Consider the following 27,538-nt stretch of genomic DNA (forward strand, 5'->3'; position numbering starts at 1 on the left):
TGAAATACACCTCAAAATGTAGAAGGCAGACAAATTTGGAAGAAGAAAATTAAGCTGCATTGAGCTGTTTGATGCATAATTTTCCTTCCTAGTTTAGTAGGGAGAAAGGACTGGTTTTGGAACCAATAATATAAAAAAGTACCTGGGTCATTGCGTAAACACTAATTTTGCCTGGAGTTGGCCTCGACTGCATGAAGACAAAGGCAAATTCACTAAATTTTTGTCCTGTACAGTCAAATAATGAATACTATAATTCATTCATATGACTGATGAAAATTTTTTCCCTTTTATTTTTCTAAACATGACAAACTTTGTCATAAAGGATCTACATTCAGAGTCACTAATCAAACCTATAATTGTACTTTGAAATTCTGAGCTAAAAAGAAAGAAATGACAAACAAGATGTTTTCAGAAAAACCTGGAAAGACACGAATAATGCAAAGTGGTCTGTGTTTTCTTTTACAATGGCAATTATGGAAATGTATTTTACATGATAACCCATGTTGATGTAGCAGGGCTTGGTTTGTCTGTGATGGAACACTTAGGTCTTTTTAGAGATTAGAAAATAAAAGAATATAAGAAAAGGATAAATGAGTAATCGAAAATTCACATATTTATAAGGAAATATAATATTGAATGAATATTGAAATATTCATAATGAAATGAATGACAAGGAAAAGTCAAATTTTCAATGTCCACACTAGACTTAATAGTAACAGGAAAAACAGCATATTTACACAACACGTTAAATATTTAGATGCATTATCCTCCCAGTAACATAGGGGAGGAAGATGGGAAGAGGGGAAATGGGGGTAAGGTTTTCAAGCATTATTATGCCCATTTTCCAGTTAAGGAAAGTAAAGCCAAGAGAGGCAACATTAACTTGCCTTAGTTTTATCTCAGAGTTTCTTTAACTTTTTCTACTGGCAACTCCTTTCTGACTGAGAAATCTTTATGTGACTCTGGGTACTTAAGTATATAAAAGCATATAAAAGCCACAAAATAGGAATTCACCGGGAACATTAACACTAGTACTGAGTAATAAGATCACAGTAAAGGCTGACCAGAAATACATGACCAGATATATCCAGAGGGATTAAGAGCCAGTGCCCCCTGCGGTAGATCCAATGGGATTAGGAACCCAGAACATGAATCTTAAAAGATGATGCCTGAATTGGCCATTAGTGGGGTATGCCTGTGGATATAACTGAGGCTCTTTGATTCCAAGGTCACTAGCACTGTATCCTGCAAAGATGCAGCACTCTGTACCTCCAAAATGTTATAGTATTGGCAAATGTAGCGTTTTCACCTCAGGAGAGAGAGATTAATTCAGGGACCAAGGTGGAGAAAAGGCAAGGCTTGATGCGTCATATAAAGCAAAAACAAGAAGTAAGTCTGGGCCAGGCACAAAGATTCAATGAAAGAATGAAAGCTGGAGAGATGAGAAAACACAAAAACATACACATATTCCAGATCCAAATACTACATAGCTTTTATATTTTGATTATAATAGATCCAAAGTTATCCAAAATTATATCTTAGAGAAAGTAACTCCTTAACAACTGTAAGAAGACTAAAAAAAAAAAAAAAAAAAAAAAAATTACATGAATACTTAATGAAGCAAAAAATTGTGGGGTTTTTTTTTGTTGTTTTTTAAAGGAGTAAATAATTAGAAGGAAAAAAAGCAGCTTAGAAGAGAAATGATGAACCTTACAAAACACCTTGAAAATTGTCATATACATAAGACCAGAAATTTAATTTTAATTTTTTAAAATTTGAGATAAAAAAGAATTTAATGTAATAAATTATAAGATTTGTAATATGAAAAACAACTACAGGTCAAGGAGTACTAATTTAAAAATCACCAGATTCCCTTGAAACCATGATATTTTTTAAAAAGTAAAAGCCTACACAATATAAGAGAACATAAATGAAAAATGCCCAGGATCACATAACTAGTTAAGTACCTAAGGCCAAATTTGAATTCAGGTTTTCTGGACCCCCAAATCTAACAATTTATTAATGTAACATCTGGTTGCCCAAATTATTTGGTGGTTTGTTGTACTCATATCTCCAGCTTTAATTCCACTAATTTACCCAGAGTGAGCAGGCCCTGCTCTTCTAAGTCTAATTTTGCTATGGGTCCCTTAAGTTTCTGTGATGCCCTCCAAATCATGATTAAGGCTATCAAAGATTTGCAACTTTCAGAATTACTTAGGACAACAACTAAGCGCAATTGTATCCTATATCACTGTTTAACCTAATGTTGGAGATTTTATTAACTTTCTCCTTCTATGTGTATACAACAGAGACACACTTATAAGAAACATGTATTTCTAATACAACATATGTGTCTGGCATTGCAGGGCCTTGAAGTCCTTTCTCTCCATCTTAAGATCTGAGCAATCTGTTGGATAGATCCCTAAGTTGTGCACCTTATTTCTGTCTTCTCTGTACATGTTAGCTCCCATTTTTTTTTCAAGGTCTACTTCTCTCAACTCCACAATAGATATTGAGCTATATCTATCTGGAAAGTTTATCTCTTTTTCCTACTTCATACTGTGTACCTCTGTTTAAGACTTCCGTGCTGCCCTTAGGTATAGGTGTAAAGATTATTTTTAAAAGTTGCTCCCATTTATCTCCTTCATTTTAACATCAATTCTCAATTTCTTTATATTCATATAGCCATATTTTAGTTCAAGTCCTCCTCATATCTAGCCTACACTATTACTGCAACAACATTCTAAAATTGGTCTAACTTTTTCATTACCACTCCAATCTATTTTCCATATAGCTCTGAACTGATTTTTCTCAAGCAAAAGTCTGATGTCACCCCTTCTTCACTCAGTAAATTCTAGTGGTTCTTTCTTCCAATTCCTTCTTTGCTATTTAAAGATCTTCCTCATCTGATTCCTTTGTATCATCCCAGTCTTTCCTATATTTTACTCCCCTCCATAAATTCTATCAAGTTCACTGGTCTACTTGATGTTCCTCACACTTCACAAAATTCAATCTCCAGTCTCTATGCCTTTGCACTGGCTGTTCCCCCTGCGTGGAATGTCTCCTCCTCCTCCTCCTCCTCTTCCTCCTCCTCCACCTCCTCCTATTTCTTAACTTTCCTGTCTTTGCAGGAGGTCTTCCTCAGCGACCTTTGGAATTAAGTACTATCTTGAAATTGTGGGGAATGGCTTGAAAACCACAATAAATCAGTAATGGGTGAAGAAACTAGGAATATTTATCCTGGAAATTAGAAAAGATAAGGGAAATGTACAAACTGCTTCAAAACATATGATGGTACAAAAGATTATATTTATTTCCTGTTTTTTAAAAGTCAGGATTAGGATCAGTAATTAAAATAGAATAAAATTAAAATAGGCAAATTTTGGTTCCATAAAAGATCAGTTTACAAAAATGTAGGAGGATCCCTATCTACACTTGAAGAGGAAGAGGAAGAGGCAGCATGAATGACCATGCTATCACAGATCTTTCAAACACTAAAGTACATGGAAGATAACAATTGATTCCCTGTGGAAAAAAAGGCTAAGAAAAAACCAAAGGGGGAAAAGACACAAGACAAAAGCACAAGAATAGCTCCTAGAACAACCTAGTGGATCTTATCACGTTTTAAAACAAGCAGAAGGGACATTTTGGTCTCTTATTTTTAATTTTTAAAATTTAAACTAGACTTTTTTTGAGAAAACAAAACAGCATTGAGTGTAAATAATTTTTTAACCATAAAAAGGTCACGGTTTATATGCCACACTGTAATTTGTTAAAAACCAATTAATATTTTCTCACAAAAATCTGCTTTACAAATTTTCATTGTGCTCAGTAACATCATCTTCAAAGGTGAAAAATGAAGCTATAAGATAACACTTTTTACCTAGAATATTATACATGCTCAACAGATACAAAAGCAAGTAATTTTTTATAATGTGGTGGAAATTCCAGTTAATGCTATGCAATGTTTTACAAAATATTTTACATGTATAAAAATTTTAATATTTAAATGCAATTATGGGAAAGATAACATTGATTTATTTCAATTAAAATAAAAGTACATAGCAAAACAACTGTTTGGACATGTATTTGATTTATACTTTGACATATTTAACATGTATTGGTCAACTTGCCATTGGAGGGGAAAGGGAGGAGGGGAAAAATTGGAACAAAAGGTTTGGCAATTGTCAATGTTGTGAAATTACCCATGCATATATCTGGTAAATAAAAACTATTAATAAAAAAATAAAATAAAAGTAAAATTTAATATGTGGAAAATTATAAGGTGTTTCAGACCTTTGCCCTGTGTCTGGGATCCTCATTAATATCAATTGTCAATTCTAGCCCATTCATAAGATAACCTTCCTAAGGCTCAATTCCCTCATTTTAAAAATGAGAATGTTGGAATATATATACTTCTGCAACATATCTAAATTTTGATTTATGATTTGATGACATTTAGGTCATGATGTCCAATTCTATGATCCACATTTTAGGAATGATCTTGACAAGCTCAGGTTTCACTTTCTAAAGCAAAGGTTCTTAAAACTGTTTTGTGTCATGGACCCCCTTTGGAAGTCTGGGGGACAGAAATCATAAGTGAAAGAAATGCTAAATTTCAATTAGAAGCTGAAAATGAAGAGGTAAAAAATTTTTTTTTTCTTAACAAAGCTCATAGAATGCTTAGTGGGGGGTGAAATGGAGGTGCTAGCTCGGGTTAAGAATTTCTGCTGTAGATAGTTTTGCCTGACTTCTTCTGCAACTTTAATTTTGTATATCACGTTTTTTTTTTTTTTAACATGTACATGCTGTTTCCTCCATCAGAATGAAAGCTCCCTGAGAACAGAGATTATTTTTTTTACTTTTTAAGTTTAGCTCCTAGCACAATGACAAGCATCCATAAGTGCTTAGCAAACCTTTGCTAATATTGATTGGTCAGGGGATTCAAAATCTGTTATACAGAATGACCTACGCAACTTGGAATAGAATTTACCATTAACAGACTATTAAATTATTTCAAAATCTGACATAAAATGCAGAGCAAAATGAGAATACAAAAAATTACTTTCCATTACAAAAGAAAAACTTGGATTTACTTAAGTTTCCTAAAGAGAAAGATATTAATCATTTTCATCACTACTAGTAGTATGTATCAATTTTATCATATATATATATATATACATATATATAATCCTATATATTCTTGCAAAAAGTTCCACCCAATTACAAAACTGCTCTAGAGACTATTTTTTGTAACTAATAGACGTGAGTAATGTTATTCTAAGAAACATAACTTTGCTGTCTTTTAAAGTTATTATCATATTATGTTACAGAAATACTTGTTTTATAGATTCCATAAGTTAAAAAATTCAAATAAATAAAATAATAATAATAAAGGAACCACTGATATTAATAAAATGCCAAAAAGGGAAAAACATAAAAGTATTCTAAAATGGAATTCTAAACTTCTAACAGAAATTTAATTGTTTTGTATATAAACAAATATACAATCTGAAAGTTGTCCAAAAAGCATACTTAAGAAAACAAATTCTAAAGTGTCTAATATAAAATAAACAATTGTAAATAAGCTATAGACATTGAAGCAGAGTTTCTATCAAAAGGCAGGGAAAAAATTATTTTTATCATTTTTAAGATCAAGAAGCTCCCAAATATGTAGCTTTTTCCTTCTCAAAATACTTTATTTTTCATTGTTTTGACTTGGTAGCAGGAATTATCTTTTATTTTTGGTTTCCCCTGACCAGACCTGTTATTTTATAGGTCCATATAACTCCGGTGAGTAAACATCCTCAGATCAGTTTCTTTTCACAAATTAAGACTTTCACAAAGTCTTAAGAAAGAGTTGCCTAGAACATGGTTAAAATAGGCAATTTTCCCAGGGTGACATAGCCAGTAGGTGTCACCAACATCAAAAATGCAAATAAACACAAAAATAAAGCTTTGGTGGGTGTCAATTGTAGTTAATAAGTATAACTGAATTAAGCTAAACAAATGTCAATGAGCATTTAGCTTGTTCAGAATGTTTAGAACATTACAAAGTAGGGCACTATTGATATAAATGTGTTAAATTTAATATGTAGAGATTCACTTTTGTTGTTTATCAAGCACACTATAAATAAAATGCAATAAAAAAAAATTATCTTGGTATATTTAACAGACTAAAAAAGCAAGCTATAACAGATTTCAATTCCTTTTTATTATATTTCATAAAATGAAATGTTTGCATTTACTGATGATTTGTTAAGTGCCTAATTTTTAAAAAGCTGAACACACCAGATATTTCCTTGATTTTATTACTTACTTTCCCTAAATGCCTTCAATCGGATTTCTCCATCAGTTCACTGAAATCTCTCAAGGTTGGCAATAACTTCTTAATCATCCAATCTAATTTTTTTTTAAGTCTCCCTCCTCTAGTCAATGTCTTTATTCTGAACTCTAGACCTATGTTTCAAATTTTGGAATACCTGTAAAGTTGATTTTCCCTTTGACTTAATGGAAAAAACTGAATTCCTCAGTCTTCTCCCCAAAACCTGTCCCTCATTCTGAGGGGCTTCATTATTTTAATCTGTGACATTACTTATTCAGTTTTCCTTGTTTAGAATCATTTTTGGTTCTTCTCTCATTCCCTCAACTCTCTTAATCAAACATTTAGCTCTGCCAAGTCTACCATATGTACTTTTCCAAATTCTTTGCTCACAAACACAACCCTAGTGTTTACCCTCATTCTCACCTCCTCATTCCCCCTTAAAAACTGCAATAGTTTTCTATAAGGAAGAGGCAATGACAATCCTTCATATGATTGTCATAATCATATTTCTTATGCATAAATCTGTTCATATCATTCCTCTACTCAAAATTCTTTGGTGACTCCTTACTGCCTCCCAAATAAAGTTTAAATTATTCTGCATGGTATTCAAGGCCTTCAACTCTACTTTTAGTCTTTTCTCTTCTTCATGCGCTGTGCTCCAACCAACCTGAAACTCTGAATCTATCTTTGTTTCCAGTCAGTGTTTAGAACCCAAATCAAATTATTCTTCCTCAAGAAAATCTTTTATCGCTCCCTACCCCCCCTTCAAATCTCACACTGTTAGATTCTTACTAAGTGCTGAGTCGGTACTTAACAATTCTCTAGTTCACACCTTTGGTTGGGCCATTAAGGGGAGTATAATTACCCCTTTGAACTTCAGAGGAGGAGTTTACATAACCTTTAAAAGGAGCAAGTTCATTGGTTGAAGTAATTTTCCCATAAGCCCTTGAGTTCTCACACGCCCCTTCTCTGGGAGGATAAAAGAGACAATATTAGGCCCGGAGAAATGAGTCTACTCCAGGTCAGAGTTGGGACTGCTCTCTACAGGAAGGAGAGTCTGGCTGGGAGATTGAGTTGAGCCGGAAGTCCCCAAGGATAATTTAGAGATGACAATTACAGAGCTTTACATCAAACAGCACTTTATTTTTCAGTTTCAGATTCTCTTGTTTTCTCTATATCCATTTTATACAGAGGGAAACACAAAGCCCATTACAAAAATGGAATTATGTTTAAAAAAAAAAACAAAACACCTTTCCACATTATCCATGTTCAAGAAAGAAGGAAGGGAAAAAAGGAAGGGAGGGAGGGAAGGAGGAAGAGAGGGAAAGAGGATATTTTTCATCATGAATTCTTTGGAATTGTGGTTAAGCCTTTGTGTTGATCAGTTACTGAATCTTTGCTGTAAATTACTAATAATTAAGGAAATTCAAAATTTCAAATTTTGTTTAGTTATGACCTCTCAAAAATGAAATTGGCTAAGAGGACAAAAATGAAAAATGACCAATGTGGGGAGGAGAAGGAGTCAGTGGCTTTGGGAAAAGAAGCACACTAATACATCACTGATGGAGCTGTGAACTAGTCCAACCATTCTGAAAAGCAAATTGTAACTATACCATCAAACCTATTACACAGGCAATGTCTTATTAATGGAATATGTAACAGGTTACTGGCCCTGGATAGAAGAGTACATGCTGGGGAGTAATACTGGAAAGACAGAAGGAGTTAGGTTAAAGAAGGGCTCTGAATGATAGAATTTTGCATTTGCTCCTGGGAAACAGCCACTGAAGTTTAATGAGTAAAGATGACATGATCAAACCTATGTTTTAGGAAAATTACTTTTAGTAACTGAATGAAGGATGGATTAAAGTAGAGAAACTTGATGCAGGTATCCCCATCGGCAGGCTATTGAAAAAAAAAAAAAAAAAAAAGAAAGAAAAAAATTTAGTTATGAAGTGATAAGGGCCTATACCACAGTGATTGCAGTGTCAGAGGGGAGAAGAGGACATATTTGAGAGATGCTGCAAAGGTAAAAACCAACAGATGTTAGAAAGAATTTGGAGTGGAAACTGAGAGACAGTGAGGAATCCAGGATCTCTCTGGGGGTATGAACTTGAGGGATTATAAGGACTGCAGTGTCCTCTTTAGTAACAGGGAAGATGGTAAGTAGGGAAGGTTTTTAAGGGAGGAGATGAGTTCTGCTGGGACATATTTGAGTTTAAAATGACTACTGTATATCCAATTTGAGAGGTCTGAAAAGTGGTTTGGCGATGTGAGGCTAAAGGTCAGCAGAGAGCCATGGATATGAGTGGCAGATCTGAGGATCACCAGCAGAAAGATAGCAATTAAAATGAATCTGAGGAGATCAATAAGTGAAGTTGTATATAAAGGGAGAAGAGAAGGTCCAGGACAGAAATCTGAAGGATACCTACGGTTAGAAGGCATAATCTGAATCAGGATCCAACAAAGGACACAAACTAAAACAAAACAGAAGAAAACAGGTAGTAGGAGGAAAACCAGGACAGAATAGTTTCCTAAAAACCTAGAGAAAGAAGAGTAACAAGGAGGAGAGACAATTACAGTGTTAAATACTGCAAAAAGTTCAAGGAAAGTAAGCATCAAGGATACTGAACTGGGCTTTGGAAAGAGCAGTTTGGGTATTATAAGGTCAGAAGCCACATTGTAAGGGGTTTAAGAGGAGAGAAAGTGAAGGCATCTATTGTCTTTACAAGAAATTTAGTTACAAAAGGCAGAAGAGATATGAGATGAATTTTTTTTTTCCAGGATAGAGGAGACACAAGTTATATAGACTGAAAAAATGAGATGGTAGACAAGAAGAGACTGAAAATAAATGAAAGAGTGGGCAAACTAAGAGAGGATAATCTATTGGACGAGATGGGAAATAATGGGATCACTTGAACAAGTAGAGTATCTCATCATGTGAGAGTAGGGTGAAGGGAGAGAAAGCAGTAGCAAAAGGCATCTGGGTGATAGAAATGAGGAAGACGGAAGAGGGAACTTGTCCCAAATGACCTCAATGTTTTTCTGCAAAATATAAGGCAAGATTTTTAGTTGAGAGAGTAGTAAAAGGGAAAGTATTGGGAAGTTTAAGGAGAAAGAACAAGTTTGGAATCATGGCTTTATATGTTAAAAAGAATCTTAGATATTATATAATACACAATTATTTTCTTTTATTCAGCATGTAGAGACAGATACAGATCTTACTAGTGAGGAAAACTGGACTGATAGGTTAAAGGACTTAGCCAAAGTCATATGGGTAGAAGAACTAGGATTCCAAAGTATCTTCTTTTTCCCAGACTGACATCTCCCAAAGGTCACACTGTTAAGTAACTGAGCTAACAATAAAGATCTCACATTTTCTAACTCTTAAGTGCTTAGCTCTCTCTACTATATTAACAAGGTCAAATGAGGTAGAGCTTATATGCAGCTGTGGCAACCTGGGAAAGCTCCATGATGTGGGTAGTATTTTTTCTCATTTCCCTTGGCTGAGCTACTTTGGGATTTCTCTGACTTTTCCAGCACATCAAAGCACTTTCCTTCCTTCCTTCCTTCTCACCCCCAAACTTTTCTGTTTCCTTTTGTGTCTTGTCTTCCTCCCCACTACATCTCTTTGAGGGTAGAGACTTTCTTTTCTCGTACAGTATTCAAGGTGTTTACCATAGTGCCTGGCAAATAGTAGACATTTAAATGTTTATTACCCTGACTAACATGACTTAGGCTTTTAAAGGGAGAAACTAAATTTTAGGAATAGAGATAGAGAGGACAGATATTCTAAGCAGAGGGAGAAGCAATGGGGAACTACTGAATTTTTAATCTAGGGAATATTGGAGTTTTTTCCTTGATGATCTACCTAAATTATTATTCACTCTTAATCCTAACAGTAGAGGAACAGAAGTGTGTTGACTATATATATATATATATATATATATTCCCCCAAAATCTTTAATATCTGTTGATAAGGGCAAGATGCTACCCATGTAACCAGAAGCCTAAATTACAGCTATTCAATTCAGCACTTCCTAAGATTCAGTATCAGATTTATTTCCAAAGCACCTAATGAATAAACTGAATTTATCTTCTCTCAAAGGACAGCTACCATTTTTATTTGTTTTTTTGAAAGGAGAGGGAGTACAGAGTTGGGGAAAGGGGGAAAGGGAGAAAGAGAAAGAGGTCTGTTTTGAAAAAGCAACTGCCTCTACTAGTAACAGTTTCACTTCATAGGATCACAGGCTTAAGAGTAAGAAAGGAGCTCAAGAACAATCTAATGCCTTCATTTTACCCAGAAGGTAAACGAGCTCTGGTAAAGCAACCAGCCAAAGGTAACAAAGAGAAGTAGCAGAATCATGACTCCCATTCAGGTATCCCTCCCAGTTCTTAATTCTGGCCTTGAAAAGAATAAGTGCTCAATTTTCTTGGTTATTTTTTAATTCTTACCTCAATCTCCTCTAAAAGATTCAATGTTCATTCAGGAAAACCTGGCTACAGGCTAAGTAGGGCAGAGTATAGCACACCATCAAGTACCTTGGGGAGTCTATCTGGTTAACACCACTTTCTTTTTCTTTTTCTACTACTTCTGCCAGAACATCCAACTTTGGGGCTCTGTTCTTCTTTCCATATACATTCTCCCTTTAGATAAGAAATGCTAGATCTGTGACCTATGACAAATGCAACTGTGGGACTGTGCAAACCCTGGTCCAAAGCCCCAAACTTGTCACCTGCAAAGAAAGAAAATCCTAAATGCAAATATCCTTCAGAGCCACTAATAAATTGCCACCTCTCACCCCACAAACTACCTTAAAAAAATTTTTTTTCCTTTGGTATAGAAAATTAATTAAAGAAGAATTAAAATTTATTAGCCCAAGACCTTATTAGACTGACAAATCAATAAGCATTTAGTGTCTATTATGTGCCAGGCACTGTGCTAGACAATGGAGAATACAGACAAAAATGAAACCCTTCCAACTCTCAAGAACCTTACATTCTGTGGATTAAATCAAATACATATATGTTTTTTAAAAGAATGCACATAACATTTTAAAAAAAGGTAACGGAGTGAAAGAGCAGAGGTATATGTGGGGATAATCAGAAAAAGCCTCACACAGAAGATGGCACATGAGTTAGGTTTTGAAACAATTAGGGATTCTAAGAGGTGGTGGCAGAGGCACAGAGGGAGATAAGTGTCCGGAAGGAAGACAACCATCATATTTAAGGAAGAAGGTAAGTTTAGCTAGATCCCAGAGTTTGCAAAGGCAAGTAATGAATGCAAATTAAAACAATTGAGATACCACTACACACCTCTCAGATTAGCTAAAATGACAGGAAAAGATAATGCTGATGTTGGAGGGGATGTGGGAAAACTGGGACACTGATACATTGTTGGTGAAACTGTGAACAGATCAAACCATTCTGGAAAGCAATTTGGAATTATACTCAAAAAGTAATCAAACTGTGCATATCTTTTGATCCAGCAGTGTTTCTACTGGGCTTATATCCCAGAGAGATCTTAAAGGAGGGAAAGGGACCTGTATGTGCAAGAATGTTTGTGGCAGCCCTCTTTGTAGTGCCCAGAAACTGGAAACTGAATGGATGCCCATCAGTTGGAGAATGACTGAATAAATTGTGGTATATGAATATTATGGATTATTATTATTTTGTAAGAAATGACCAACAGGATGATTTCAGAAAGGCCTGGAGAGACTTACATGAACTGATGCTGAGTGAAATAAACACAACCAGGAGATCATTAATTATATACTTCAACAACAATACTATATGATGATCAATTCTGATGGTCATGGCCCTGTTCAACAATGAAATGAACCAAATCAGTTCCAATAGAGCAGTAATGAACTGAACCAGCTACACCCAGGGAAAGAACTCTGGGAGATGATTATGAACCATAGAATTCCTAATACCCCTATTTTTGTCTATCTGCATTTTTGATTTCCTTCACAGGCTAATGGTATACTATTTCAAAGTCCGATTCTTTTTGTACATCAAAATAACTGTTTGGACATGTATACATATATTGTATTTAATTTATACTTTAACATATGTAACATGTATTGGTCAACCTGCCATCTGGGGGAGGGGGTGGGGGGAAGGAGGGGAAAAATTGGAACAAAAGGCTTGGCAATTGTCAGTGCTGTAAAAGTACCCATGCATAATATATCTTGTAAATAAAAAGCTATAATAATAAAATTTTTAAAAAAAGAAAAGAAATTATAAGTAGGCCAGTGTTGTTGGATCATTTTGTATATGGAAGGGAGAATGATGTAGAAAGATTGAAAAGGTGGGGAGAGGCTAGGTTATAAAGAGCTTTAAATACTGAACAGAGGCTTTTATATATGATCCTGAACAATAGGAACAATAGGGGAAGTATATATGACAGAAAAATCAGCATTGTAGCTGAGTCTTGAATATGCATTCATTGGAGTAAGGAGAAATATGAGGTAAGGAAATTCGTTAGAAGGCTACTGCAGTAATCCAAGAGAGAGATGAAGGCCTGAACTAAGGTACTGGCTAGATGAGTAGAGAGAAGGGGAAATACCTAAAAGATTTTGAGAAGATAAAAACAATAAGATTTAGCAATGGATTTGGACATATGAGGTAAATGACAGTGAGTAATTCAGGATGACCTCAGAGTATAGAATGATAGAGACAATAGGGAAATTTGGAAATGGAAATAGTTTGGGAGGAAACATGAGTTCTATTAAGAAAAATCTACGAGTTTTGGTAAGGAGAAAAGTTACAGGCAACGAAGGTAAAATGTCACCAGGTGGCAGCAGGACCTTAGTTGCTAACAAATTACACAAAATGGTGAAAAACAGACCCGAGCTGTCAACTAGCAAATCTAACCTTAGGAAATCACAGCAAACAACACGTGATCCTCCAAAGCGCACCTCTCAACTTGTAGCCAGAATGAAAAGGTCCTAAGTGCATAACTCATGTGACCAAGACCTTAAACAAGATTTTAATGTATCCTGAAATAAATCATCATCCCAATGAATTTATGGAACAATTCAAATCAATAACTCTTTCTTAAACTTCTACTTATGTGCAAGATACTGTAAAACCAGATACTTGCTGCCAACAAGGAGTTTATAATTTAATACAGAAGACAGTGAAAGAAGACAGTGTAAAGCAAAATGAGAGTAAATAAAAAACTGAAGTACAAACAAAATGTTCTGAGAAATACTCTAGATGGAAGAATCATGGAAGATTTCCAGGAAGAGGTAGCATCTTAACTATGTCTTGAAGTGAGGAATTTCAATAGGTATATTTGGGGAGAGGGGCATTCAAGAGTACCGAAAAATGATGCAAGAGAGGTAAAGGTAGGACAAGAATATCTGATGATGAATAGTTCAATTTGGCCAGATCATAGAGCACATAAAAGAGCTGGAAAAGTCATTAGAAACCATATTTTGAAATGTCTTGAATGTCAGGGTTTAAAAAATTAACATTATTCCATTGCCAATGAGAAACCAATGAAGGTTTTTAATGTGTGAGTGACCTGATTAGAGGAATACTTTAGACAGTTTATATGAACCTTAATGTGGAGAAAATATTAGAGAGTAGAAACCAACTAGATTACTGGGAGTTCTTAACCTCTTTTGGGTGTGTCTTAAGATTCCTTTGGCAGTCTGGGGGAAGCCTATGGATTCCCTTCTCAGAATAATGTTTACTTCTGGACTAAAAGAAGCAAATCTAATTTAAAAGGTATGAAAGCTGAAACAAGGAGATAAGTACAAGAAATGTACTAAAAATTGAATGAAATGGACTTGACATGCTAAGGGTCTGGGAGAGGAAAAAAAATGACTCTATGGAGTTTTGAGAATAGGCAGTTGGGGAAAAAAAAAAAAATCCACTCATATTATTTCTCTGTTGCCTAAAGGACAAATTATCCTATTTAGCCTTTTAAATCCTTTACAATTTGGCCCCATTCTGATCTTTCCAACCTCACTAATCAATATTTCTCCCTCAACAAAACTATGTTCCAGCCAAACTGGTCTTCCTCCTTTTATCAACAATATTTCTTTAAGTTTCAGATGTTGCACTGTTTTTTATTTCATTCTTAAAATGCATTCCCCCTTCCTCACCTCATTACCTGGGAATTAGCTCAGGAATTATTTTCTACATGAAGCCTTTGTGATCTCACTAGTACCTTCTTCCTAACTATTTTATATTTAAATATTTTGTATTTATTCAATATATACTTAACAGGAGATTTTTCATTTCCTCCATTAGAATATAAGGAAGAGAGGATTGTTTCTTTATACTTATATTTCAGTAACTAGCACAATGGCTGGTATTTAGTAAGCACATAGGTTAATCATAACAGATAGAAAGTTGGTTAAGGAAGAAAAGTTTCATTCATGTTGACATTAAAGAATCTCCCACGATGAACAACTCAGATGACTTATTTGGCATCATAACAAAATGTATATATATCTTTTGAAGTTTTCAGATATTACACAACAAAAATGAAAATTTTCACTCTGTGTTAATAAACAATATTTTTTTTTACCATGAGTGCTTTTTTCCCCCCCCTGAAGCTGGGGTTAAGTGACTTGCCCAGGGTTACACAGCTAGGAAGTGTTCCGTGTCTGAGACCAAATGTGAACTCGGGTCCTCCTGAATTCAGGGCTGGTGCTCTATCCACTACGCCACCTAGCTGCCACCATGAGTGCTTTTAACGGAGCCCTATCAGCAAATCAAAAACCAAAATTTTTAAACCAAGTCTTATAAAAAATAAAATTTCCTCTTACTCCCTATTTCCTCCTCCCCCCCATTAGTCTTTTATGGTAATCTCATTATGTTCCTCCTGCTCCATAACAATTATTATTCCCCAAAGCTCTGCTTTGGACTTTGTGCTCTTCTGCTTATTTACTTTTATCTCTTATAGTTCCCACACTGCAGCTTCAATTATCACATTTACACAAATGACACCTAAAATCCATATAATTTTCAGCACCTTTCCTGTACAGTACTTTCCAAGGGCCTATGGAGAGATGTTTACTTAAGTTTTGCTTCCAGTACAATAAATTCAATATAACAAAAAAAGAATTTAAATTAAAAGTATTAACTTAAAATCAGGCTCTCCCCCCCAAAAAAACCAAACAAAAATAAAACCACAAGGAAATTCTTCTATCTTGTTCACTTCTGTCTAAAGCAACATTTCCCCAAATCCCCAGGCAATGTCAAATTTGGAATTCTCTTCACTGCCTTCTCCTTTCCTCCCTCCTCATTCTAGATGATGACTACTACCAGTATGAGACATTTATTTGTAAGCAGATACATAGAATCATAGGATTCTGAGTTGAGCTAAATACTTAGGATCATCCACTCTCATGTTCATTTCACAACTGAGGAAAATGATCTTGAGCAAAATTAAGGTGACTTGCCTTAGAGCATAAAGCAGCAGGGCTCAGGAGAAAGTTCATTTGACTACATTGTGCCTACAAGTGAAGATTCACTTCTAATCACTGCCACATCAGATTTAGTACTTGACTTTACAATCAATGCAGCAATACTCTCTAGATCAAGGAGGTTCCAAATGCAGCACTCTTCTTCATTATGCTATGGCTGTATTATCTCCTATAGTAGAAAAGTTCCTTTAAGGTAGAAATTGTTTCGTTTTTGTTTTTTGATCCCCTGTGCATCGTACATAAGAGATGAGATAAGGAACAGATATAAAAAATTCACTGGAACCGGGAACTGGAAATCGCCTCTTCCAATATAGAGGTTGGCATTTTCTCTCCTATTTATAATTTTAACAAGTTGTCTAGAATACAGAGAAGTAAACTTACTTGCCAAGGGGTTACACAGTCATTGTCTGTAAAAGGCCAGGCTAGAATCCAGTTCTTTTTGGTTCAAGATCAACTCTATCCACTATACTCTGCTATCTCTGTACATAACAGATGTTTGTTGCTACAGAGAAATAGCTGAAAGTGAATTTTAAATACTTTAGAAAGTGGCTCCAAACCAGAGTTCAGAAAATTCGTTGTTACCAAGACAGTGAAAACTGGCAAACCAATTAAGCAAAGAAAACAAAAACTTCATAAAGCAGGCAGGATTTTGCTCTAAGTATGTAAAGTACAAATAAAAAGTATCTGCAAGTGATCCAAGGGACAGACACAAAGCAGAACACTTTTAATTCAAGTGAGGTCTAAGTGTACCAAGGAAAGGTAAGGCAATAGGAAATAAGAAATGATCTCTCACCTGTTCAGTCCCTCCACCTCAAGCTCTTTACATCTTCCCTCCCATTTTCTTGTCTCTTGTAATCTAGCACTATCTCACTGCTCTGATTTACCATTCATTGGAATCCTCAGAGCTAGAAACACATGATACTATCCCTGTCTCAATTATTTCCACTTGAGATGTCACACAAACTATTCATTCAAGAGAAACATAGGCTTCTGCAAAGACAGCTCATGGCTTTATTTTTTTTTTGTTTCAAATATGCAATTTATGATATTTAGCATTTTGTGAGCTTCTGAAACTGTAACAGCATGTGAGCCCAGATTAGATCAAATCTGGAGAAATGTATTCAGTTCTAAGTACAATATTTTAGAAAGAACATTAATAATCTTGAGGCTATCCAGTGGAAAGCAAGAAGAATGATAAAGAGCCTTAAGTTCATGCCATGTGAGAACTGACTGAAGAAACTGAGGATACTTGGCTTGGAAAAAAGAAAGGGTGAGAATGGAATTGATAGCACAACAGCCATTCTAAAGTACTGAAGAGGCTGTCATGTAAAAGGTTTGGAGTAGTTCTTCTGGTTCATGGAAGGGACACAGCTGCCAAGAGGCAAATTTGGATTTGATAATGACAAAAAATTTTTCTTAAAGAGTTTTTCCCAAAACAGTAGAAAGGTCTGTTTCAGGAGTTAGGAAGTAAGTTGCTCCTCACTGGTCATCTTAAAACAAAGGTTAGATGTGTCTCAAAGGGGATTACTTTAGAGAAGTAAGCCTTAGAGAAGAAGGGCACAGAGGTCCTTTCTAACATAAAACTTCTCTGATTTTTCAAAAAAATAGATATGGTTAGTTACTTACTCCTTTGTCTTTTTTGGGGGGGAGGAGGGGGTACATACAGCAAGAAGTTTAATTCCTATTATGCTATAAATACAGATGGCTATATAAGGTCTCATCTTACTATCATAAAGGAAACATCTGAAATTTTTTGTCTAAAGTTTCCTAGGTTCTTAAACTGTAGGTCACGACCCCAATCTCGTAACTTAATGTAAATGTTTGGTTTGCATATCTATTTTATATACCTACATAAAAATTTCTCTGATCTAAATTAAGTTTGTCCACCAGGGTTTGGCTTTTCACTACCCAGAAGAGCTCAATGTCACTAAGTCTTAATTATCATTTTTCAAATCAGAGGTCTCAACCTGCAATTTTTCTGTTACAACTTAACTTCAAATGGATTCTTTTATAAATACCTCAAAAGGTCTATAAAACCCTTACCTATTAGAAATAAATTCTGTTAGAAGAATTGTAAACTTATTACTCAAAAGTAGTGAAGCTATTTCATTTTGATATAGGTAGGAATTAATGGAACTCTGAACATCCTTCTTTCTGATTTCACTATGAATGAACCCTGAACACTGCCTATTTTAGAGATTGTGAAGAAACATATTCTTCCTTCTTCACTGAGATTATTATATATAAGGCCATATGTAAAACAATATATTAAGAGAAAATAGGGAAGAAAAAGAAAAGTCTAAGGAAAAGTAAAACACCTTTGTTTTGACTAAATTATCACTCTAAATCCAGTACTACTATTTCCAAATTAGTCTCTTCAAACCATATTAGCTGAATAAGTTAAAATCTTTACATCTGAGTTACTAAAAAACTTGCCTAACAGAAGTGAAACATGATTAGAAAAATGACATTAAAATAATCACAAAAACATGTAAAATAACAGAAATCTCACCTTAAATCTCTTGTCCTGCAGTACTTTTTTGATGGCAACTAGTTCTCCTGAATCACAAAGTTTGGCTTGATACACTACACCAAACGACCCATTTCCGATCACTTTAGTGTCTGTATAACTGACTTCCTGTGGCCTATCTGGACCTTGTCCAGGAGTTGCCACCACTGTTGTCACCTTGCTGCCATCCTTGTCTCCTGGAAAAGAGAACACAAAAAGAATAGTATTAAAATAAATCTCCATAAACAAAGAAATCTAAATTCTAGATGTATTATTAAATTATAATTAATTTAAAAGTGCTTGAGTATGAGGAAAATGATTTGGAACAAAGTACCTAAAATAAGATCTCAAACAAGGAAAATGGGTATAAAATTAAAAAAGAGGCAGGCAATGACAAAGTAGATAGCGCACCAACCCTACAGTCAGGAAGACCTGAGTTGAAATCCAGCCTCTGATACTTAACAATTACTTGCTACATCACCCTGGGCAAGTCACTTAATCACTACAGTCTAGCAAAACAAACAAAACAAATAAATACAAAAATAAGAATGTTAAATTAATTCAAAATAGAGATTAAGCTGCACTATGGTATAATAGAAAGAAATTTGGAACTAGAGTCAAAGAACATAGTTTTGAATCTATGCAATCTTAGGAAAGTCACTTACCCTCCCTACCTGGATATCAATATCCTCCACCATAAAATGAAAGTTTAGAATTGGAGTTACAAAGTTCCTTCTGATTTAATACCTGTACGTTCATTTACCACTACTGTCTTCCATATGCTATATAGTACAGAACATTAAAACATGAAGGTACTATTATAGGATACCCATTCTAGAACCCTAATATTCAAGGAATCATGGAAAAATTACAGATAAAAGGAATATTAAAGATCTGGCCAACCTTTTCATTTTACAAATGGGCAAATTTACTTTCATACACTGAGATTAAATTTAAAATATCTATCTTTTATACAAAGATTTTAATTTTGTTTGACATTCTAATTTATTAAAATCTTAAGTTTAAAACACTATAATATATACATTATAAGGAAATAATCAAAACAATCATTTGATCTACCCTTATTTCTATTTTAATAAGTATTAAAACAATGTTATTAAGCCTATCTGTGGCTGTGTGAATCACTTGATCAAACATTATTTATTTTATTAGTACCATATAAATTTGTCATACATTTCCAGTGGGTCTTCACTGCAGCAAGGCAGTGTTTTTATTACTGACTATTTCACACTTATAAAAGCAATTCCAAACCTTCTCTTCTTTCCTCAAACTTCCCCATAACACCTCCTTCTGCTTCCCAGTTGAGGAACTTAGTCCTAACTTTACTAAAAATCATGGAGGCCAATCAACATGAACTCTTCTCCCATTTTCTTCCATTTCAAAATTCTTTGATATAATTTCCCACATTATTCTCCTTTCACTAGTCTGTCAAAAGAGAAATAAATCCCTTCTCCTTGCCAAGGCCATCTTTCTACACGTGAACTTGAACCTACCACTCCTATCTTCTCCAAAAGATGCATTCTTAATCCCCTCTTTTCAATTATAAATCACTTTCAAACAAGCTGAAATCGACCTTATGCTTAAAAAAACCTTCAATAGATTCTACTATCCCCTTAAACTATCACCCTATCTCCCTTTCTCTAATGAACTTCCATGAAAAGGTAATTATATTTGGTGACTTTATTTCTTCTCTCAGTCTCTAACCCTCGTTATATCTGCCTTTATATGGGGGGGGTTAATTATCAATTTTATGAAAAAGATGCATTGATGAGGGGAAAAAGGAGAAAGGTGGAGAGAGAGGGAGAGAGAAGGAAAGAGAGAGGGAAAGAAAGGAAGAGAGAGGAAGGGAGGAAGGGAGGAAGGGAGGAAGGGAGGAAGGGAGGAAGGGAGAGAGAGAGAGAGAGAGAGAGAGAGAGAGAGAGAGAGAGAGAGAGAGAGAGAGAGAGAGAGAGAGAGAGAAATTCTGTCCCAAGATTCAGTCTCAGATCAACAATTAATTTTTGAACATAAACTAGAAATTCCTTAAATTAGACATGTCTAAAGCCAAACTAATTTTTCCTTTATATGTTCCCCTCTTTCAAACTTCCTTATATTTCAAATGTACTGTTCTCCTTTCAGTGCCTCAGATTTATAATCTTGGCATTATTGTGGACTGTTTATTCTTCCTCAATTAACATATCCAATCAGTTGCCAGATTTTATTGTTTTTACCTTCAAATCATGTCTCACATCTAAACCTATTATCTACCGCCATAGTTCAGGCCTTCAACATCTCTAGACTACATTACTACAACAATCTCCCAATTGTCTGACCTTCCATATTTCTAGTCCATCATACAACTGATGATTTCCAATAAGCCCAAAGATGACCAACCACATTCTACTCTATTACAGGATCAAATGTAAACTCCTCTGCTTAGCTTTTAAAGCTCATCTACTTCATATTTTCTACCCTTCCATTTTCTTATTCTTCATCCCTTCTATATATATTCTGTAATCTAGTGATGGATATTGTCCTTCCTTGCATACAACATTCCCTTTCCAACTTGCATTTTCACTGACTGCCTCCCCATACCTAGAATTCTCTCCCTCCTCCATTTCTGTTTAATTGCCTTGCTGTGTTTTCTTCAATTGGATTAGCACCAACCTTAGATTAACTCAATTTTACCCAAGAAGCCCTTTACAGGACTCTTAATTTTTGCTTCCCTTTGAGAACATTTCTTATAGGTCCAGTATAGATTTTGTTTTTAACATTGCTGTTGGAATGTTATCTGCCACACTAGATTGTGAGATCCCTAAAAGGAAGAAGTGTTGTTTTTTTCCTTTCTTTCTATATACCTACTGACTATTCAACCAATTTCAGTCAATTCTTATTAACTCTAGGATCAAATAAAAACATGTCTGTTTGTTTAACTTTGATATATAAACTTATTATGTTATATATAGGTATAAGCAAATATGTATATTCTATATGTTATATTGACATAGCTGTGAAATACATGTTATATATATATGTGTGTGTATATAAATATATGTACACACACATACACATCATACGTGTATACGCACACCTTGTTCCTACATCTTGGATATTAAACTTTCACAGAAAATTTTAATATAATTTTCTTCCATTAGACTATTTGCATTCTTATCCTCAGTGTATTAATTTTGTTTGTGCAGCTTTTCAGTTTCATTTAATCAAAGATACATTTTTAAATTGTCTTTATATCTTCTTTGATTAAGAATATATCTTACATATAGATATGAAAAGTTATAATTTTTATAATGATCCTTGATATTAATGTCACCTATACAATTAAAACGCACTGTAGTATAAAATGGTGGTCTAATTCGAATTTCTGCCTAATTTCCAGTTTTCCCAGAAGTTGTATCAAATAGGGAATTCTTTCCTAAGTAATTTATAATTTCTGTTTTTTTGAACTCTGGGTTATTAAATTGCATAGTTTCTGATTCTTCTTTGTATAGTCTGTTCCAGTATTCTAATACTCCCTTTTAAAAATCAATACAGGATGTTTTTGATGACTGATGCTTTATAACATGGTATAACATCTGGAATTACCATTTCTACTTTGTTTCTACCTTATTTCATTATCACCTTTGATATTCCATAGATTTGTTATCTTTCAAATCAATTTTGTTATTTTCTCAAGTTCCACAAACTATCCTTTTGATAATTTGGCTGGCATAGCATTAAAAGCCTAAATTAACATCGATATTTTCATTTTTATAATATTTGCACATTTTTGCCATGAGCACTGAATATTCTACTAGTTACTTAAACCACTTTTACTTTCTCTGAAACTAGATCTATGTTGGTATTTTGAGTGCTTTGGTACACTGAACACCAGAGATTTTAAACATTTTGTAGTTATTTGGAATTGAATTTGCTTTTCTAATACCGTCTCTTTGATTTTGTCACTATATAGAAAACAGTTTAGTTCTGAGGGTTTATTTTATAGTAGGTTATTTTGCATTCTGCTGAATCTATCTTCTCAATTAGAACCTTTGCTAATTCTTTAGGATTTTTTAATAATCCATCATATCTGGACATAAACAACTACACACAGAGAAGGAACACTGGGAATTGAATGTAAAATATTAGCACTACTGTCTATCTACCCAGATTACTTATACCTTCGGAATCCAATACTTAACGTGCAACAAGAAAATTGGATTTACATACATATATTATATCTAGGTTATACTGTAACACATGTAAAATGTATGAGATTGCCTGTCATCTAGGGGAGGGAGTAGAGGGAGGGAGGGGAAAATCTTGAAAAATGAATACAAGGGATAATGTTATAAAAAAAATTACTCATGCATATATACTGTCAAAAAATGTATAATTATAAAATTAATAAAAGAAAAAAAAGATAATATGCATCAAGTTATGCGGGAAACTTAAAAAAAAATCCATCATATCATCAGCAAATAGAGATAATTTTTCTTAACAATCTTCTTAGCTTTTATCCTTTCTTACCCTTGTTAGTGTTTCCAAAACTATGTCAAATAACAATGAACAAACTAGGCATCTTTACTCCTGCATTTACTTGAAAAAGGTTCTGTTGAACACAAAATCTTATAAAAATGAATGTTGAAAACTATCTTTAGAAATATTTGGAAAAATAAAGTACTACTGAGAAAAGAAAAAGGTATTCATGTATCTCTACTTCAAATGAGGCTTGCTTTTGATTTTAGATACTTTTTGATATCTTTTTTTAAAAGATCCTATACAGCTATATTTTGTAGGGTTTTTTCCCCCCACACAAAGACACATTATGCTTTGTCAACAGCTTTTTCCACATTTCAGGATAATCATATGGTTTAGGTCATTTAATTCCTTTTTTTTTTTTTTTTTTTTTTTTTAAACTGAGGCAATTACGTTAAATGACTTGCCCAGGGTCACACAGCTAAGAAGTGTTAAGTGTCTGAGGCTAGGTTTGAATTCAGATCCTCCTGAATTCAAGGCTGGTGCTCTATCCATTGTACCACCTAGCTGCCCTGGGATATTTAAATCTTAATATGACTAATTGATTTCCTAATGTTCCTTGCATCTTTGGTATGAATCCAACTCGGTCAAAATGAATGCTTTCTTAAGATGAATCATGCTATAGTATATTTCAAATGATTTTATTAAAAAATTTTGAATTAATATTCATTATTGTTATGTTTATAGTTCTATTTCTGTACCTTATCCTTCCCTATTTTAAACATTAGGGTTTTGAGTCACAAAATGAATCTTTTAGCTTTCTCAATTTTTGAGAATAACTTAAAAGTTTGAAAGAATTTTCTTGTAAATCCTTCAGGAGCACTTGTGCTTTCCTCCCTTCCTCCCCTTCCTTTTGGTAATTCTTTTATAGGTTGTATTATTTCCTTTTTTGAGAATGGATTATTTAAGAACTTTATTCGATCTTCTGGTGGCTGGGTTATTTTACATTTGTGAAATGTTAAAAGTGTATATTCTGCTCTCTTAGCATTTGTGCAAAGTAGATTCTGTAAATCATTTTTATTTCCTAAGTGATTGGTGATTTGACGTTTTGTTAATATGACTTCTGCTGCTTTCTTTATAATCAGATTGGCTAAAAGTTTATTAATTTTATTAATCTTTTTAAATTTTAATTTTATTTATCGTATCTATAAATGTTTGCCTTAAAATAATCTGTTTCTCTTCTACTTAAAAAAAAATTCCTCTTTTGTGGTCATTTTAGGTTTGTTAGTTTTTCAAATTTTCACATATAGTATTGGTTTATTTATCCTATTTTCCTATTTTGTTAATGTACATTTGTAAGGATTTGATTTTTCCCCTCAGAATAATTTTTAGCTCTATCTTGTTTCTTCATTATCATTTTCTTTCATGTAATTATTAACTATTTTTACGTTCTCTGATCCAATTATCAGGTCAATAATAATTAATCCAATTGTTATTATTAGTTAGAATTTCATTATTAAATTTCTATTTAGGCCTGTGTTTTTTGTTTTTGATTCTTGTTCTGAACTCGTTACTATTTTTATTGTATTACAGTCATAAAGAATATATTTACTATTTCTGTCTTTTATACTTTATTTATAATATCTGTACCCTAACAGGTGATCAGTTTTTGTAAAAATTCCAAATAGTGCTAAGAAAAATTGCCTCCAAATTAGGATTTTTTTTTCTTTTCCCAATTTAGGATTTTTCCCTGGCCATCACACAAAAATTCTCCCAACCAACCATCTTCACTGCTACCACCCTGCCAGCCTCTCTAAATACAATATGTTATTTCTTCAGTTATTTTAGTTTATTTACCCTTAAACCCATCCTCCATTTATTATCCCTTTCCATAATTCTGGAATTCTGCATAACTAATTATTAGTTCTTTTTTTCCTAGTTATTTAGTTTTTTCCCTTGTTTTTCCCTCTCAGCTATGTAAGCAACTAAAATCTTTTCCCACTCTTCTCATTTATTTTGTTTGCTAGTTTAATTTAATTTTCTTTTGTCTTTTTCTAAAAAGGATTTCTTTTTCTTAAAAAAAACAAAAACAAAAACAAAAAAAAAGTCTTAATTAGGTATCCACTCAAGTTAGAAAAGGGGAAAATGAATAGCAAGAGAGAATGGTAAAATGAATGATTCAACATTAGTAGGTGGCAGTAGCCAAAAGATAATTTAGGCTAGTATGCCAAACAAAATGGCTCATATCACAGCTTTCACTGTAACGGGGTTTGCCGGGATGACTCTGCATGTTCTTTATCCAAAGGTAAGGGGATCACCACACTTCTGATAATTTAATATAGAAAGACCATTCATTTCTAGAAAGAAAGGAAGTTAAAAAAAAAAAACAACCACCAAAAAAACCCTAGCTTTCCGTTTATTTATAGATATAGAAAAGGCTATTTTTGAAGATACCTTAACTACATCTGATTTTGAGTCTTGTCCAAAATAAAAGTAAAAGAAAAATTTAAATTAAAAATCAACTCATCTTGTGATTCCTAAGCATCAAGCATTTCAATTGAAATGTTTTGTATTCTGGCTACATGAACAAGTTTTTTGATCATTCCTTTCAAGTAATCAAACTTCATTCAAAATTTAACTATACTTCATGTCCAAGAAATCCTATATCAGTGAATCTAATACCAACGTTCCTGCAACACATAGTACACATCAAGTCTCACTGCTATTACATGACCCTACTATTTATGACATCAGAATCCAGCTGCAATTTACTCCATCTCCTTTCTGTGGATTATCTAAATTCAAAAGAAATTCAAGCAATGACTAAGTTCCATATTCCCTTCTACTAAAGACATCTCAATTCCTATAGGATCTAGTTTTTCTAAAAAATTCAAAGAATTAAGAACCAACAAGTTAAATTCTGCAGCATTAAAACATAAAACTACATTTTTCTTCTCTCTCTCTTTTTTTTAAAGAGCAGGAAAAATCAAAGCTTCCATTATGTAAATCTTTGGAAGATTTCACAAAATAAAAGGTAGAAAACTTCAGAATAATCAAAGCAGGACCATCATAGAAAAAGAGCATTTCACAGTAGCTAGAGTTGTGAATTAGATCAATCATCCTAGAAAACAATTTAGAAATCCACTAAAAAAGGCTTTTTGACCCATAAATACTAATGTTAGATATATATTCCATGGTGATTAATGATGACAAAGGGAAAAAACTCATATGAACAAAATTCATTTAACACCAACTTTTGTGGTAGCAAAAACCTCATGCAAGGTAGATAAAGGTAGATACTCATAAATGGATGAATGGGGAAAAAAATGGAGGAATATATGAAAATTTATGTATGTAAATATAATGGAATATTACAATATAATAATGAATAGGAAGAATTGAGAAATTATGGGAAAATTCAAAGAGACTGATGGTTTTGCCTACTTCACACACAATTTATACAATAACAATACAATAACAATAACAATGTAAAGAAAAACAACTTTTAAAGAACTTAGAGGCAGCTAGGTAGCACAGAGGACATGGCACCAGATTTAAAAGTCTGGAAGATCTGAGTTCAAGTCCCCTTCAGACTTTAATAGCTCACTTAACCTTTCTCAAATTTGGTTTACTCATCAATAAAATGGGATAATTATAGCACCTATCTCACAATGGCCACGAGCCTCAAATGATATCATATATATAAAGTTCTTGTAATTAGATTAAAATCTCTGAACGCTGATCCATACAATGACTAATCAAGACTAGAGAAAACAATGATATATACTTTCCTCCTTTTGCTGAGTAGAGGTTGACTAAGTACATACTGAGGCATCTGATGTTAGATGTGGTTGATTCAAAGGCTTGCTGCTTAACTGCACCATTAGGACAAAAATAACAGATGGGGGGGCAGAGGATCAACAGTTTATAAGTGGAAAGGCAGGACTCCCAGGATAATGAACGCAGTCAATTCATTTTGCTATTTCTCACATACATTATCCCATATTAGCCTTAGAGCATTTGTACTGGTTTCTACTCTTGTCTGAAAACTCTCTCCCATCTCATCTCTACTTTCTACTTTCTAGGGTTGGCTTTCTTCAGGTCTCAGCTAAATCCCTCCTTATGCAAAAAGCCCTTCTCAGTTTATCATAGTGCTTTCTCAGATTATCTCCAACTGATTTTGTGTATATCTTGTTTATTCATAATTATTTACATGTTGCCTCCCCCACTGGACTGTGAGCTTCTTCAGAATAGGTTCATTTGGGGGCCCTTTCTTTGGATCTCCATCATTTATTTAGTACAATGCCAGGCACATAGTGGATGTTTAAAAAACATAATTGTGAGGTGTTTTTTTTTTTTTTTAATTTTAAATAACTCAAAGGGAATTTTCAAGTAGTTCTAGACATCTCAAACATAAGAGATATGTATAGATAAATCATTCAATATCACATCTATCACATAATCATCTTGAGGCTAAACTGGAAATCACTAGGTTGATCAAATAATATCATAAGATATTTGTTTCATGTTTAAGGAGCTACATGATATAAACCAGCCTTATATGAAAATTCTGAGGAACTGAAAAAAAAAAAAAAAGAAATGATAGTTTAGAAAAAAAGATTAAAATGTATTTTTCTTTTCTAAAACAAAGAACAGAGTATTGATTAAGGAGTCAGAACTCTGGGAGACGACTATGAACCACTACATAGCATTCCCAATCCCTCTATTTTTGTCCACCTGCATTTTTTATTTCCTTCACAGGCTAATTGTATACTATTTCAAAGT

The 27,538-nt window shown here is 33.7% G+C and overlaps 1 protein-coding gene across 4 annotated transcripts in view; it reads right to left on the reverse strand.

Annotated features, from left to right (window-relative positions):
- The window catches only part of GSK3B (glycogen synthase kinase 3 beta), a 226,549-nt gene that overhangs the window by 132,091 nt on the left and 66,920 nt on the right, over positions 1 to 27,538 (reverse strand). For all 4 annotated transcript variants that reach the window (XM_074301332.1, XM_074301331.1, XM_074301330.1 and 1 more), the window contains exon 2: positions 18,284 to 18,477. In XM_074301332.1, coding sequence (XP_074157433.1) covers positions 18,284 to 18,477 — 194 coding nt within the window. The remainder of the gene's footprint in view (positions 1 to 18,283; positions 18,478 to 27,538) is intronic.

This window comes from Sminthopsis crassicaudata, chromosome 3 (assembly GCF_048593235.1).
Source record: "Sminthopsis crassicaudata isolate SCR6 chromosome 3, ASM4859323v1, whole genome shotgun sequence".
Lineage (NCBI taxonomy): Eukaryota > Metazoa > Chordata > Mammalia > Dasyuromorphia > Dasyuridae > Sminthopsis > Sminthopsis crassicaudata.